The sequence below is a fragment of the Perissodus microlepis genome, chromosome 3, assembly GCF_051167445.1.
Source record: "Perissodus microlepis isolate ML-2025 ecotype Zambia chromosome 3, ASM5116744v1, whole genome shotgun sequence".
Taxonomy (NCBI): Eukaryota; Metazoa; Chordata; class Actinopteri; order Cichliformes; family Cichlidae; genus Perissodus; species Perissodus microlepis.
Window position 1 is genome coordinate 4,155,530 of NC_140463.1, and position 14,340 is coordinate 4,169,869.

The 14,340-nt window shown below is 41.9% G+C and overlaps 1 protein-coding gene across 1 annotated transcript; it reads right to left on the reverse strand.

Annotated features, from left to right (window-relative positions):
• Positions 1 to 7,963: 7,963 nt before the first annotated feature.
• On the reverse strand, positions 7,964 to 13,963 carry LOC146389494 (uncharacterized). Its single transcript, XM_084914658.1, has 4 exons — positions 13,945 to 13,963; positions 13,470 to 13,637; positions 12,418 to 13,343; positions 7,964 to 7,990 (listed from the first exon to the last, which is right to left on the reverse strand). Exons 1-4 carry the CDS (start codon positions 13,961 to 13,963, stop codon positions 7,964 to 7,966), a joined length of 1,140 nt encoding a protein of 379 aa, XP_084770784.1.
• Positions 13,964 to 14,340: the final 377 nt, after the last annotated feature.

Below are 14,340 nucleotides of genomic sequence, written 5' to 3' on the forward strand. Positions count from 1 at the left end.
AGAAAACATGTTTAGAAATACGTAATACCCCAATCTCATATTTAATTTATTAAGATGGACAAATTCTAAGCATTTTCTGAGCACTTGACTTGTTTGACGTGAAGTTAAATACTAAACCTATTTACTTTACTTTAGCCAATTACAATAAAGTTGAATTTAATCTTAACTGATACATAATTAGGAATGTTTTGATCATTTTTATTTCACTTCACCGCGTTACAAAAGCAGCTTTCTCAGCAGAGCGTTGAGCTTTTTCTTTCACAGGCAACCTGAGTGAGGGAGATGGTCAGCAGATACTTGTATGCCAGCCCAAGGACACAATAGGCATCAGACAGCATGGTGAACCGCTCGAGTATGTTATAGCAGCACAGTGGGCAATTTTTGAAAGAATCACAGCTTTTGGTCACAACTTCACTTTCTTCGTCCCCTTCTTCCGACCCGTCCTTTGCTGTTCTGGTCCTGTAGTCATCTACATGTGATGTCTTAAGCCTTTCCCACTGTCCAGCAAAACTTTTCAGTTCTGACTGAAGGTTGTTTACTATAGACCTGCTGTCAAATTTGAGGAGACATGTGCTGAGGTTTTGAAGTGCATTACTAGAAAGAGAAACTGTTCTTACCTGGCTAAACCTCCTGGGGTCCAACCATGCCAAATCCACAAGAATAAGGCCATGTGTGACAAATCGTCTGTAGATTGCACAATACCACCAGGATGGTGTTGTGCACTTTCACCTCATATGATTTCTCAGCATTGATTTGCAACTCATCTTCAGTCATCTAATTTTCTTCTTGGCCGTCTTTTCAGGTAGTGCAGCCTCCACTTCCATGTCTGTGTTGTGCCCCCTTGAACAGCTGGCTTTTCTTTTCCCCTCTTCACAATGGCTTCCAGCGTGAGCACTACATCAGCAAAGAGGACATCCGGTTTGCCAAAATGTCCAAAGATTTTTTGGAGGGCATCATGCTTGGCCCACTACTGTGTCTCACCTACTGGACTGAGGCGTCTGTGTCTTATCTCTTCTTGAGTTTGTTTCTCCCACAGATTAGCCCTATGATAGGAGTCTTTGATGAACACAGCTATGTCATTAAGTAAATTAAATAGTGATCCACTTTCAGTGACAATTTGAGTTGTGTCAGCTAGCACAAGATTATGTATGTGTGCATAGAACCACACATGCACATGAGCTGGAGACTGGGCAGTCATAAGTGCTGAAAAGCCTTTGTACTGGCCCTGCATATTTGAAGTACCATCTGTTTCATTCCCAATGCACATGGCCTTGTCCAGATTCAGACACTCTAAAACTCAAGAAAGCAAATTTACAAACTACTACCTTGTGGATGCTTCGCACCCCACTATGGAGACAAGCATCTCCTGTGCAGCCTCAGTAACATACCTGATGATTACTAAACACTGATCATAACCTGTGATGTCTTGGGTTGTGTCTAGCTGAACAGAGAACATCCCAGCTTTCTGGACAACACTGGCCATGCTCTCTTGAATGAGATGGCCAAGTGGATCAATCACTGAGTTGAAAGTTGTTTTGGAAAGTAGGGTGATGAGAGACCCTCCTCTTGATCTACTAGACTGATGCAACTTCCTGCTTTTTCTCAATGCAGTCATTCAAATGTTCTCCAAGGCACATGTCATACTTTCCTAATAACACAATCAGTTCTAGAAAGTTACCTTGATCAGTTGTGTTATCACCCAGCTTCGATCTCCACATGCCTATAGCTGAGTCCCCTCTTCCCAAGTACTTTTACCACATCCACTATACACTCCAAAACCTGCCGTCTCTTTTACACTTGTGCTCTGTGAGCTGACATTTGACTGCCAGCAAACAAGCTGCTGATGTTACCTTTTGAGCACCTTAACAAAAAAGTTTCAGCACAGGTCTGGTGTGAAGTTCTCTTTTCATGCTCCTCCGTGCGCAGATGTACATGTCACCAATCACTCGTGCCTGTTATAAATGTGCTGGTGTCAGTCCACCTTGCAAATGGCAGACACACAAAGCAGAACAAAAAGGCATTCTTTGCAATAAGTAAGCCACTTCCTGTTGCACTGTAAAATCTAATTAGTTCACAGAAATCAAAAAAAGCTATGCAAACTCATTGCCTCAAAAAAATTGAGTAAAGTTTACTTAAGATGACTAAGTTAAGGCAACTTATTCACTTTGAGTGCGGAGTAAAAACCTATTTAGTTTCCAGAACTCAAAACGAATATGCAAACTCGTTGCCTCAAAAAAGTAAAGCTTACTTAAGATGACCGTTAGGACAACTTATTTATTGCAAGTATTAGGAATAACTTGATATTTCTGACTGTACAATACTAATTGTTTACCTACTGACAAACATTTCAAGTTCAACTAAATGAAAAAATAATTTGTGGTAACCTGAATATGATTAACAATAATTAACAACACCTTTTGTAATGATGTTCAAATACGCCGAACTTTTATTTTCAAATGTAAAAAAGTATAACAGCCAACATACTGGACAGGACTCCAATTTAGACAATCTCAGGCTCCCTCCCCACCGGAGAGGTGACATTCAATGTCCCAATTGTCAGTCTGGATAGCCCTGACCCCCACCCAACCCCACCCAACACACAATAATGTCATGAAAGCATCATTTTAAAAAGGGCTATGCAAACATGGCCAATAACTTTTCTAATGATGTGCAAAATGATTTGGGCACAAAACAAATTTTGCTGTTAGAAAACTTGCAGACTTAACTATATACAGTGTAGACCCTCTAAACTAAGTTTGGGGGTGTGATCTTTCAAGAAATGCAGACCAAACTGTTGTTGTTTGCTTACTTACACAGCGTGTCTTGTAGAATTAACTGGAGTCAACAGCAACAGCATAGTGCAGCCATATCTCAAGTCTAATAACAGAAGACAGGAAAAGAAACAACTTCCCTGAACCAAAGCACAAATAAAACAAGTAAAACAGGCTGATCTAAAGTATGATTAAAGTTCAGCTTAATTAATATAAATGTTACTGACAATTGCTAATATATTGGAAAACCAAAATACTTACCACTGAGTTGATGTCTTTCTGTCCAACAGCAGGAGTGCTGGTTCCGAGCCTCAAAGACAGTAAAAAAAACCAAATTTTTTTAGAAGCTGATTTGATCTGCAATGGCTGTGCAATCATAATAACTTACAACACAGGAGGTCAATTTAGACCCTGTCACGGCAGGGTGCGCCGGTGTGAAGAATGAGGTAGACCCAGATGCAGACACGGTGGAGACAAAACGTAGTTTCAAAAATAAAGCGAGCCTTTATTGTGGCTGATTACAGAAGAAAAACATGAAACTAGGGAAACTAAGGAGACTATGAACACTGTGTTAACAGAAGGCTGTGACACTCAGTGAAAGAACTATGACAAAACTATGAACACTGAGTAAACTAGGAAACACAGTGAAACAAAGAGGAAAACTGTGATGAGGTTAACAGACACTCTGACACTGACTGAGTGGAAACACACAGACTAAATACGCATAAGGAATGATCAAGGGAAGTAGAATCACATGGGGAAAACAGCTGACAACAATTAACATAATGACAGGACACGTGAAACTAAATACAATAAACACAAAACACAAAGCTCTTTCAAAATAAAACAGGAAACATAAGGAGACACAGACATGACTTGAACTTAACAAACAAAGAAAACCTGGACATGAAACATGGCTGAATGTAACTAGATAAACTGAAATGAAACTAGACTAAAAAGAATAACAAAAACACCAAGAAACTCAGAATACTGGGTCACATGACCCAGGACCATGACAGACCCCATACAACCAAATTAGACTAACACATATAGTATTAAAAACACCATCTACTGTGTCTGAATGTGTGGTATTGGCACTGTCAGTTTAGGCCTAAAGAGATATGTGTTTAAAAAAAAGACCATCTAATTTAAATATAATCATTACATGCTTGTTAAAAGTTAACTTCCAATATATAAAGTTTCTAATAAGCAAAATGAACAGATCTAATAAATGGGTTTATATGTAACATAATGTTTCTTATAATTCAACTGTGGAATTTAACTTAATTCTTTAGAAGGACAAGCTATATTACTTTATTCTCAACTATAAAGCGAACCTAGACTTTAACCATTTAACAGGCCACTAATCTGGATTATAGCTTTCACAACAAAACTTGTTTTTAAACACATTTTTTAACAAAACAAATACTATTGTTATTATTATTATTTAAAATGTCATTAAACAGAAAAGTGGTTAAATATAGAAGCAGTTTGCTTATGTTGTTAAAGAAAGACTAGATTTGACATTAATAGATGCCACAGATGTTCAAAAGCTGCCACAAAGCTTTAAAAAAAAATAGACGTATCCGAAAACGTCGTAGCATTTTTGCAAATATGTGATGTCTTGATAAATCGAGCAGATATTTGAACTTTACACAGCTACATTCTTGCCTGAAAATATCTTAAAAGTTTATTTTGTGACCCAGAAAAAGTAATATTTAAAGGTTTTTTAACTGCGCTCCTCAGCCATTGCCGCGTTTACAAGTACACACAAGTACGTACAGGCTCGGACAACCGTGATCCTCCTTTTCCCCAGATTACCCTTTCTGGGTCACAAAATAACCTTTTAAGATATTTTCAGGCGACAATGTATCTGTGTAATGCTCAAATATCTACTTAATTTATCAAAATATCACATATTTGAAAAAGTGCTTCCACGTTTTCGGAGAGCTCTGTTATCCTTTTTGGGGGTTTTTTGGCTTTTATTGTTTATTTTATTTTCATTTGCTGAACACGGGACAGACTTGACAGGGGAAAAGAAAAGGGAGAAAGAAAGAGGGAAAGAAAAAGAGCAGGGAAGAGGGACGGTCATGAAGGGAAAAAAAACAAATACCAACAAAACAAACAGACAAAAAATACATATATCAATCACCTGGATCACCTGTTGAGAAAGAAAAAAGAGAAAACAAGCAAAGAAAAAGAGAGCAATATAATAAACAACATCATCGCGATGATCTATGTGAATATAACAGTAAATACTAAATATTAAATATTATTGTGCAGCACATAAGATCGACAGCGCACAGTGTGCTTTGAGGTAGGAGCGAAAAAGGGTGTAGTTTGTGTCTGTGAGTGTGTAAACCTGGGAGCCTGAGCGCGCTTGTATTTAAAAGGTTCTTTCATGTAATGATTTGCTAGAGGGTGTGGGGGGGCCACAGCCCCGTCCTCCTGGACATGAAGCAGGTATGGAGGAGATCAAGGCTCCAGACATCCAGAGGCCCCAAGAGCAAAGGAGACCAAGGAAGACCAACAGAGGGGCAGCTGCGCCACTATCCCGGAAAGAGCTGAAGAGAGCCCCAGATGAGGGGTCGCTCCGCGGCCGCGGAGCAGAAGCCAGGGGGGATTGCAGTGACGTGCCCATGAGCTCCACCGGCAGCCAGCTGTGCCAGACTGACCGAGCCCCAGGCCGAAAGGCCGAGGGCACCCCACACCCCGAAGGAGCCCGAGCGAGCCCCAGGCTCCAGGCCCCAACAAGCAGCCACCAGGAATGAACCGGTGTGTACCTGGACGCCGATCCCCGGACACAAAGAACCACCAATGCACCGATGTCTGAGGGCGTCTGCCACCGGCAGAGGGAGTGGTGGGGGGAGATAGGCCTCCATACCATGGAGGGCCTGAGATGTCCCTAGAGAGGTGGCGTCTGATACCCAACCTGACATATAGACACAAACAAACAGGCACACACAGATACAAACATCCATTCCCACCCTCATGCTCTCATATGCAATTACTCAGCACTCACCCAACGTGGAGACAGACATAAATAGACACTGTACACACAATCACACTCCCCAAGCGTACTCTATACCCCAGGTCTAGGTACCCTTGCCCCTGGAGGGGGAAACTGCACCCAGAGCCAGGTTGTGTTACCCTTTTCCCTGGGGTGGAGAGAAGCAGACCGCCCCGACTCCACAGCAGCAGGGAGGCCCCACATTCCAGACCCCAATTGGATGGCCAACGCCTCCTCCCAGCCCCCCTGCCCCAACAGGCAACAGAGAACGGGGGTGTGAGAGCTCTGTTATCCACCAGCGGGACAGCTGACCGGGAGTTTAAGGCTCGATAGAGCCGGCGAGCACAGCTAACTCCTGGCGTATCGTTTTCAACCCCCTGCGGTCTTTTGCTACTCAGGTTAAACATGATATATATAGTCAGTTAGTTATGGCTATGGATTGAAAATACCCCCCACACCCCACCCCTAATGGCTGCACCTCCCAAAAATGTTTGTCTGGGGTCTTATCTTACTTTTTTATTTCAAACAATCAACAGAAAATTTCACAAACATATTTTTATATAAGGTTTTTAAGACTGTGGTTTTAATATTTCAGTAACATGAGCCCATCGGTAGGGATGGGTATCGTTTAGGTTTTATCCGATGCCGGTGCCAAATCGGTACTTTTGAAATGGTGCCAGTGCTTAAACGGTGCTCGAACCGGTGCTCGAACCGGTGCTCAAAGAATGGAGAACACAAACTTTGTCCAAAAACCTCTCATGTTTTTATTTTTAGCAGTCTCTTTTTTTCTGTAAAATGATAAGTACAATCCAGCCTCACGCACGGGGCGATCCGCGCTAACTCTCTAATAGAGATTTACCACAGCAGCAGTAGATGTGCTCGGTGTGAGGTCTTGCAGCAAGCTATCAAATACGGTGCATTTCTCGGCTTCGAAAAAAACGCTATGCGTCGCCAGGTGTTTCAACAGATTTGAGGTGTTACCTCCTTTGCACAATATCACCTTAACCTCTTTAGCCCCGAAGGGGTTTCTGAGCTTCCTGCTCGAAAATGCAATGCCCATATTTAATTGATTATTTCTCTGCAATTACAAACTCTGTGCTTACAATCTTGGTATCAAAATAAAGCTAACACTTGTGAGATTTCATCAGAGGTGTAAATATTGAAGCAGATATTATTGTGTCAAAGTTACTGAGACTGGAACACAGAAAAAGTAAGTAGATTCTATCCTTGCCTATTTTTTAAAATAATTTTTTAGCATATAACCCTTTTAAAAATATGCCTCAGTTCACATTTCATTACAGAAATCCAGTAACCAACATATAAACATCATCTGTGCAAAGATTTATGTTTTCAAAGTGAAACAGTGAAAAATTACAGCGCTGTCAATACACGAATATCCAGACATTGTACAAAAATGTCCAATTTTGGCACACAATTGGACACCATGCCAGTTGATTTTTTTTAGGTATTTAAAAGCAGAAATTAATTAATTTTATTAACATGCCTAAAAATGCTTTTTTTAAAAATACATTTTTGAAGAATTAACCACACACTTACATGGTAATGGGCCTTTTCTGCGCATGGAGCGCTTAATTGGCCTTTGGCCCTTTAAACTCTGAGGGGCTGTAACTTTGGTTTCTTTTGGTCAATTTGCATGATTGACACCTCTTTTTAATTGTTTGAGCCAATAGAGTCACAGTAATGATGCCATGTTCACGTTACTTCAACCAATCAGACGTTCCAAGGCCACAACCCACGTGGGCCCAAATTTACTGCATGTGACGTCTGTCCAGTCACTTGTCTATAGGTGGGTCTAAAATGGAGGTTGTTGACGGAAAACGGCTCTGATGTGGCTAGGTAGGCGTGGTAACTGCTGATAATCACGTGGCTACTGGCTACCTGTGAAAATCTGTACGGTAAGCCAGTTTCTGTGTTAGTGCATTTGCGCCACTGTGTGTTTTTGTGGTTTTCTTTTGCGGCTCATTCAGTGAATTTTGGTCAGAGTGTGGTGAAACTTGGTGTTTAGAATTGGTGATAGCTCTGGAAGATAACCAGCCTATCTTTAGCCGGTTACATGAAGTCTGGAGAATTTCTGGTTCGCCTTGTTTGTTTAGCGGACTTGTGCATATTTACATAACTGCTCGTTTAATCATGGCTTGTTTTCGTTGAATTTGGTTCTGGTTCACTGCAGGCACTTTATACCGATAACCTGAGGGAAGCAGCGGAAAATCATTAGAGAGAGGATGGTCTGAGCAGAACATGACAGAGGTCGCCTTCCTCAGCACCTAACTGTTATAAAAGTCAACAAGCTGGACCTGAGACCTCCCTGAAATCTGATCGGCCACTTTAACCAGATTACTAAGTCTGGTCTTATTAGTTAAATACATATTACCATACCAAGCAATGATATAGAACATAAAACAGATTCAATAAAACTTTTATAAAAAAAAAAGGGTCATGATTTTAGTTGAAACGTTAAAACTTCTCAATCTCCTTACAAAGTACATTCGTTGTTGAACCTTTTTCACAGTAGCAGCAAGATGTGACTCAAAGGACAGAGTCTTATCAAGAACAGCCCCCAAATACTTTTAACTGTCCACCATTTCAATGGCTGCACCATTTATTACTGTTAGTACAGGATGGGGGGCGGGGCTGGACTGGGGCAAAAAAATCGGCCCAGGCATTTTGACTAGGAAAAACCCACCCACCATTATAGGAAAAACCATAAAGCCTTTGAATGAAAACAAACACTGTTGTGACAGTGATGCACACTGTCTTGTTGGTATATATGTATCAGTCTAATAAACTTAAAACTACACAATCCTCCCTACTCTGGTATTCTAAACAGTACTTAGCTGAAACCCAAAGACTGCTTGATCGAGTTAACGTCCTGAACTATCTAAAAAACATAGTGGAAACCTGAAATTAAGACAGAGAAGACACGAGGTGAGACATGATCATTACTGAATATTAAAAACCAGCTGTCAGCTACTTCTGACTTCTGCTGGTGTTATTTGTCTCTCAGAAACAGTTCATAACATCCCTTCAACTCATCCATGTCACCTAAAAGGTAAACCTATGTTCAGCTCTGATGATTCAGTAAGGATATCTCCTGGCTTCATCTTCATGTTTCCCTCTCACCAGATATCCAAACTGATATCATGACCGACAGCTTTACGGCTGTGGCTCCAGCAAACACCAGCTGATACTAGAAAGTAATATTAAATACTTTCTAACAACAACTTATCAAGCTTAAACGTGCTTCTGTTGTTTATCCGCTGATCTCCTCTTTCTGGCACAAAGCGGGCGATAAACAAATAAGAGAGAAAATTGATCAGTTTCATGATTGAAGTAGCAAGGGGGGGGAGTAATATTAATATTTTCTCTGATTACATGACGATTCCGTTTTTTACGGGACGGTTGGCAACTCAACTGAAAATAAACTACAGCTAAACCTGGTTTATATCTGACCCAGATAGACTGCAGGTCATAACTTCTCACCTGACACTCGGACCAGCGGCCGTCTCGCAGTGATGTGTCAGTCACGAACGAAATGGCTCTCAGAGCTGGCTCATTGAAGTGAACAATGGGAGCCAGCTCTTTATTGGTAGTAATATAAGAGTAATATAAAAGTATTTTACTGTGTATTTTACAGTTTTGTACTGTTTTTCTAGAATATCATTAAATTTACATAAATAGACTGTGATTTTACATGTCAAATGTAAAATAACATAACATCACTGTAAATGTAATAAAACACAATTTACTTGTTTTTTAAATATTTTTTTGTACATATGCATATTTAGATTGTAAAAATACATTCACAAATGTATCATAATTTCACAAATGTAAATTCTCAAATGTAATACTATGGAAAAATATATAAAATGATCTAAAAATTAATGAGAACAATTAATAATTAAAGGAGTATTTGAATTATAATTTTGCTGAAAATTTTATGTCATCTAGTTCTGTTTCAATAAATCAGAGGTAAAAAGTGAAAATATAATTAATAGGAATAAAAACTAAAAAAACATATAAAACATTGCACGTTGTGCTTATTAAATATTTAAAAAAAATAAATGTAGAGGTAGGAATTGCAATTCATATAAATATCAAATTATTCACAATATTCCTGAACAGAAATAGGCCTCTGCACCTGGGGTGACGGCGTGGTCATGAAAACAATGTGACATGTTATTGGATGTTGCCGATGTTTACCGTCATCGCTAAACATCGGCCAACGAATTTGAACTAACCACCACAAGGTCACGAGTATGGCTGTGGAAAGCACCTTGGAAGAGATTTGTTGGTGAAAGATCATCCACGCAGTGCTGCAAGGCAAGTATATCAAACTCAGCTTAGTAGAATTCACTTTGCATTGCTTGACCACTATGGCACGTAGTTTACTGAGACAGTAAAAGGCATGGAATCCCTAGCTATGAAGGCATAGCACGTCATCTGTCAGTATAAGGTGTAGTTAGACCAGCCGCTATCTTACTGGCTAGCAGAGTAGTTGTTCGCTAACTTGTTAGCTGCCAGCTTTCTGTGACCGAGTAAACACAGCAGTTGCTACGCGGATAGTTTCTACACCGCAAATACCCGTTAGGGGGCCCACGATGACAGCTGCCACTGATGCATTTGTCTTAATGTGAAATTAAGTATGCAACTTAAGAGCTAATAGGCGACCTGTTCCACTCTAGCAACACACCTGCATGCCTGTAGAGAGCTCGTGCACGCCAAGATGAGCTGCGCGATGAAATGAAATAGAAGTAGCCCACTGTGCTAGCATTGCCCTGTAAAATATAATGGACATGTAAAGGATAAGCCAAGTATTTCCTTTTATTTTGTGGAACGGAAGTAGGGTAGGCTAGGCTAAAGCAGCTGAAGCGAATTATTTGACTACATATAAACGTACATTGCATACATGTATTTGGATTTTGGCAGGTTCCATGATTCATAAGGTTTTTTTTTCTTCCTCTGCAGATTAGTGGTGTGAGTTCTCAAATTTATTTAGTAAGGTGTAATGGTGAGTATTGTGCTGCATTTAACGATGTCAAAAGATTACACCTGTCGCAGTTGTGGTGCTTTAATGTAAATGTTTGGGCACCCATGGTCAAAATTTCAGGTAATGTGAACAGTTAAGCAAGTGGAAGATGAAATAATCTCCAAATGGCTTAAAGTTATAGATTACATTGAATTTTAAATAAAATCATTTTCATATTTTTAATTTTTTAAAAAACAGAAAAGGAAAGGACCCACAGCAAAAGTTTGGACACCTTGCAGTTGACCGGGGGGCCCAAACTGCATGCCAGTGTGTGTAATTGATATACATCAGTTGTAACATTGCAGTTAGTTGTTTGAGTCATGTGTGGACTTTTTTTTGTCCCCTTGTCTCTTGTTCATGTACACAACAGGAAACTCTACTTTGGCAGCCGAGCACTTCATGTTATCTGTGGACCAGACCACTGTGAATGGCTGTATCACTATCTTCAGCGACGCACTTATCCTGATGTTTGGCTCTTACTACTGCATGAACATTTCGTCCAGCAGCCCAAGCAGCAACCTTGGAATTCTTGCAACAATAAGGCGGCACCAGTCAATTTTATGCATTGAAACATAAGAATGATGAGACAGTAGGAACGCTGCGTTACTGAAACTGTGATTTTTTTGCAAGAATGTCTCATGACAGTGACGTAAGCAAGTGCGACGTTCGTGACAACAGCTGTGTGCAGATCAACAATGGATAATATATCGAGTGCGGGAGAGCGTATGAGCGTGCAGCGTTTAAAGCGTGGAAGTACTGACCTTATTTTGAGTTTGATTCCATAAAAAGTGACAAGAACATTAGTGTCCGTTGTGCGTGGGAAGAAAACTTCTTTTTACAGCAAAAAAACCCCTAAACTTCCAAGCAAGCACAGAGTGCGCTACCACGTATTTCCGTACCACAGAAATTCACAGAGAAACTCGTGGATTCTTCCACTCACCGTTCCGGCACAACTGCACCAGGGCAAACCTCCGCCTACCCCACTCCTGCTTTACAGGTGAAAATAGAGCAACAGGACCACTAGTCTTTGACTTTATTTAATTTCTGCTGTGTTTTATTTGCATCTATTTGAAAGAGTGAGTGTAAACACAAAAAATATTTTATTTTATGTGCTGGGATATGCAGAAAATAAGTTTAAATGTTAAACAAATTTCTTCCAGTCAGAAAATGTTGCATATAATTACATTTTTGCTTGATGCATGAAGTTAAAAGATTAAAACTGATAAAACAAGTTTAAAAAGAGACTTTTCCATTTGATTACATTTTGTATGATGGATTATGCAGAAAAAGTAGAATTGGGCTGAAGGTGTTATGTGACGGCTGTGTGCAGACAGGAATAGGACCCAAGGTGCAGACTCCGGAGACAAACGTGAACTCAAAACAGCTTTAATGTTAAACTCAAATATAACATAACTGGAAAAAAATCAAAATAAACTTAAACCGGAGGACTGACAGAACACACAGCTAGGTAAACGGTAGATCGCGACCCAGACACAAAGAAACACAAGGCTTAAATACACAGAGGGAGCAATCAGGGAATGGGTAACAGGAGGGAAACACAGCTGGGGCAAATCAGAACTGAAACAAACCAAACAAGGAGCCAGAAACAAAAAAAAAAAAAAAAAAAAGTGCAAACACCGGAGCCCGGAAAGCAACATAACAAAACACAGGCTCACAACAGGCGCAGGCGGCCAGGAAAAACAGTTCACACAAAGGTCAGGGGGCCGGCCCAGAGGCTGACGGCACGATAGTCCAAACCCGGGCAGTTCAGGGGGGCGGCCCGGAGGCTGACGGCCCAAGAGCCCAGAAAACAGTTCAGGGGGCCGGGCAGGCGGGAGGCACCGGCGGCAACGGAGCAGATCAGGAGGCCGGCCGGGCGGGAGGCACCGGCGGCGACCGAGCAGGTCAGGAGGCCGGCCGGGCGGGAGGCACCGGCGGCGACGTAGTTCAGGGGGCCGTCCATGACGGCAATGACGTCCAGTCATCGGCCTGGAAAGCGGCCAAACAGGACGTGCAGGATGAGCAGGCCGGACGGGACGAGCAGGACGTGCAGGCCGGACGGGACGAGCAGGACGTGCAGGACCAGACAGCATGGGGACCTCAGGTGCAAACAAAGCTAGACGGAGCGAGGCAGGACCAGGCGCAGCTGAAGACCCGGAGGCTGGACCAGGCGCAGCTGAAGACCCAGAGGCGGGACCAGGCGCAGCTGACGACCCGGAGGCGGGACCAGGCGAGGGAGCCGCAGGTGGTTGCTGGACGGGCTCCTCGGACCCTCCAGCGGGAACAGATGGCTGAAGCGGCCCCTTGGACCCTCCAGCGGAGGCAGGAGGCTGGACGGGCTCCTCGGACCCTCCAGCGGGAACAGACGGCTGAAGCAGTTCCTCGGACCCTCCAGCGGGAACAGACGGCTGAACGGGCCCCTCGGACCCTCCAGCGGAGACAGGTGGCTGAACGGGCCCCTCGGACCCTCCAGCGGAGACAGGTGGCTGAACTGATAGGTGAGCTAATGTTCGAGCTATGGATAGAAGTTTAAATTGTATTGACTGTTGTAACGATGGTAGTAATGGTGGGTGAGGTGGTGGATGAGCACTAAGCTGAGCTATGCCTTCCGAGCCTACGGAAAACTGCTGGACGGGCTCACCTGAGCCTCCAGCGAGGACAGAAACCGGTGCAGGGGCCTGCTGGGCAGTAGCCGCTCCCACACGCGGAATAGGCACGGGTGCAGAGACTAGCGGAGCCTCAGTTGGCCTGGAAACTGGAGCAGAGACAAACTGGGCCCTAGCCCCCCTCACCCGAGGAACTAATACAGCTGACAGGGGAGACAGAGCAACTAGAGAAGACAGAGACATAAACCATAAAACAGAACTCAAAGAAACCAAAGACTAGAAATTATAAATAATATAATAAACTCAAAAACCCTGGGTCAACGACCCAGGCATCCTAACAGAAGGATCTATTGCTTTATCACCTATTCAGGTTGTAAATTGTCATTTTAAAAAGTAACTAAGTAACTAAGTAATTAATTACTTTTGAAAATAAGTAATCAGTAATGTAACGGGATTACTTTTTTGGAGAAGTAATCAGTAATTAGTTATTGATTACTTTTTTTCAAGTACCTTGACCAACACTGCTCATGACACACCTTAAACATCATGTGATCCACTCTCAGTCTGCACTTTCATTCATGACTTCAACATGTTGAAATGAGCTTTGACAAAACATTCAGTGAAATAAAGTTTTCATCACATGATTCATGTGAGCACCAGATGAACTCTACAAAGACTCAATTGATTTATCTTTTGTTTTAGATCAACTTTTATCACTTAGAGCTATATTAAGTGCGTTTTTTTCTAACTTCTCACTCATTAACATTTCACATGATTTCAGATCACTGCTGTTCCCCACCTGCCCTGTAGGTGGCCTCAGTGTGCCTCAAACCATTTACAGATGATTATGTGTAGTTCACGGTTCATATTTAAATAGAAGATGTGGGACATTGAAGCAACACGTCC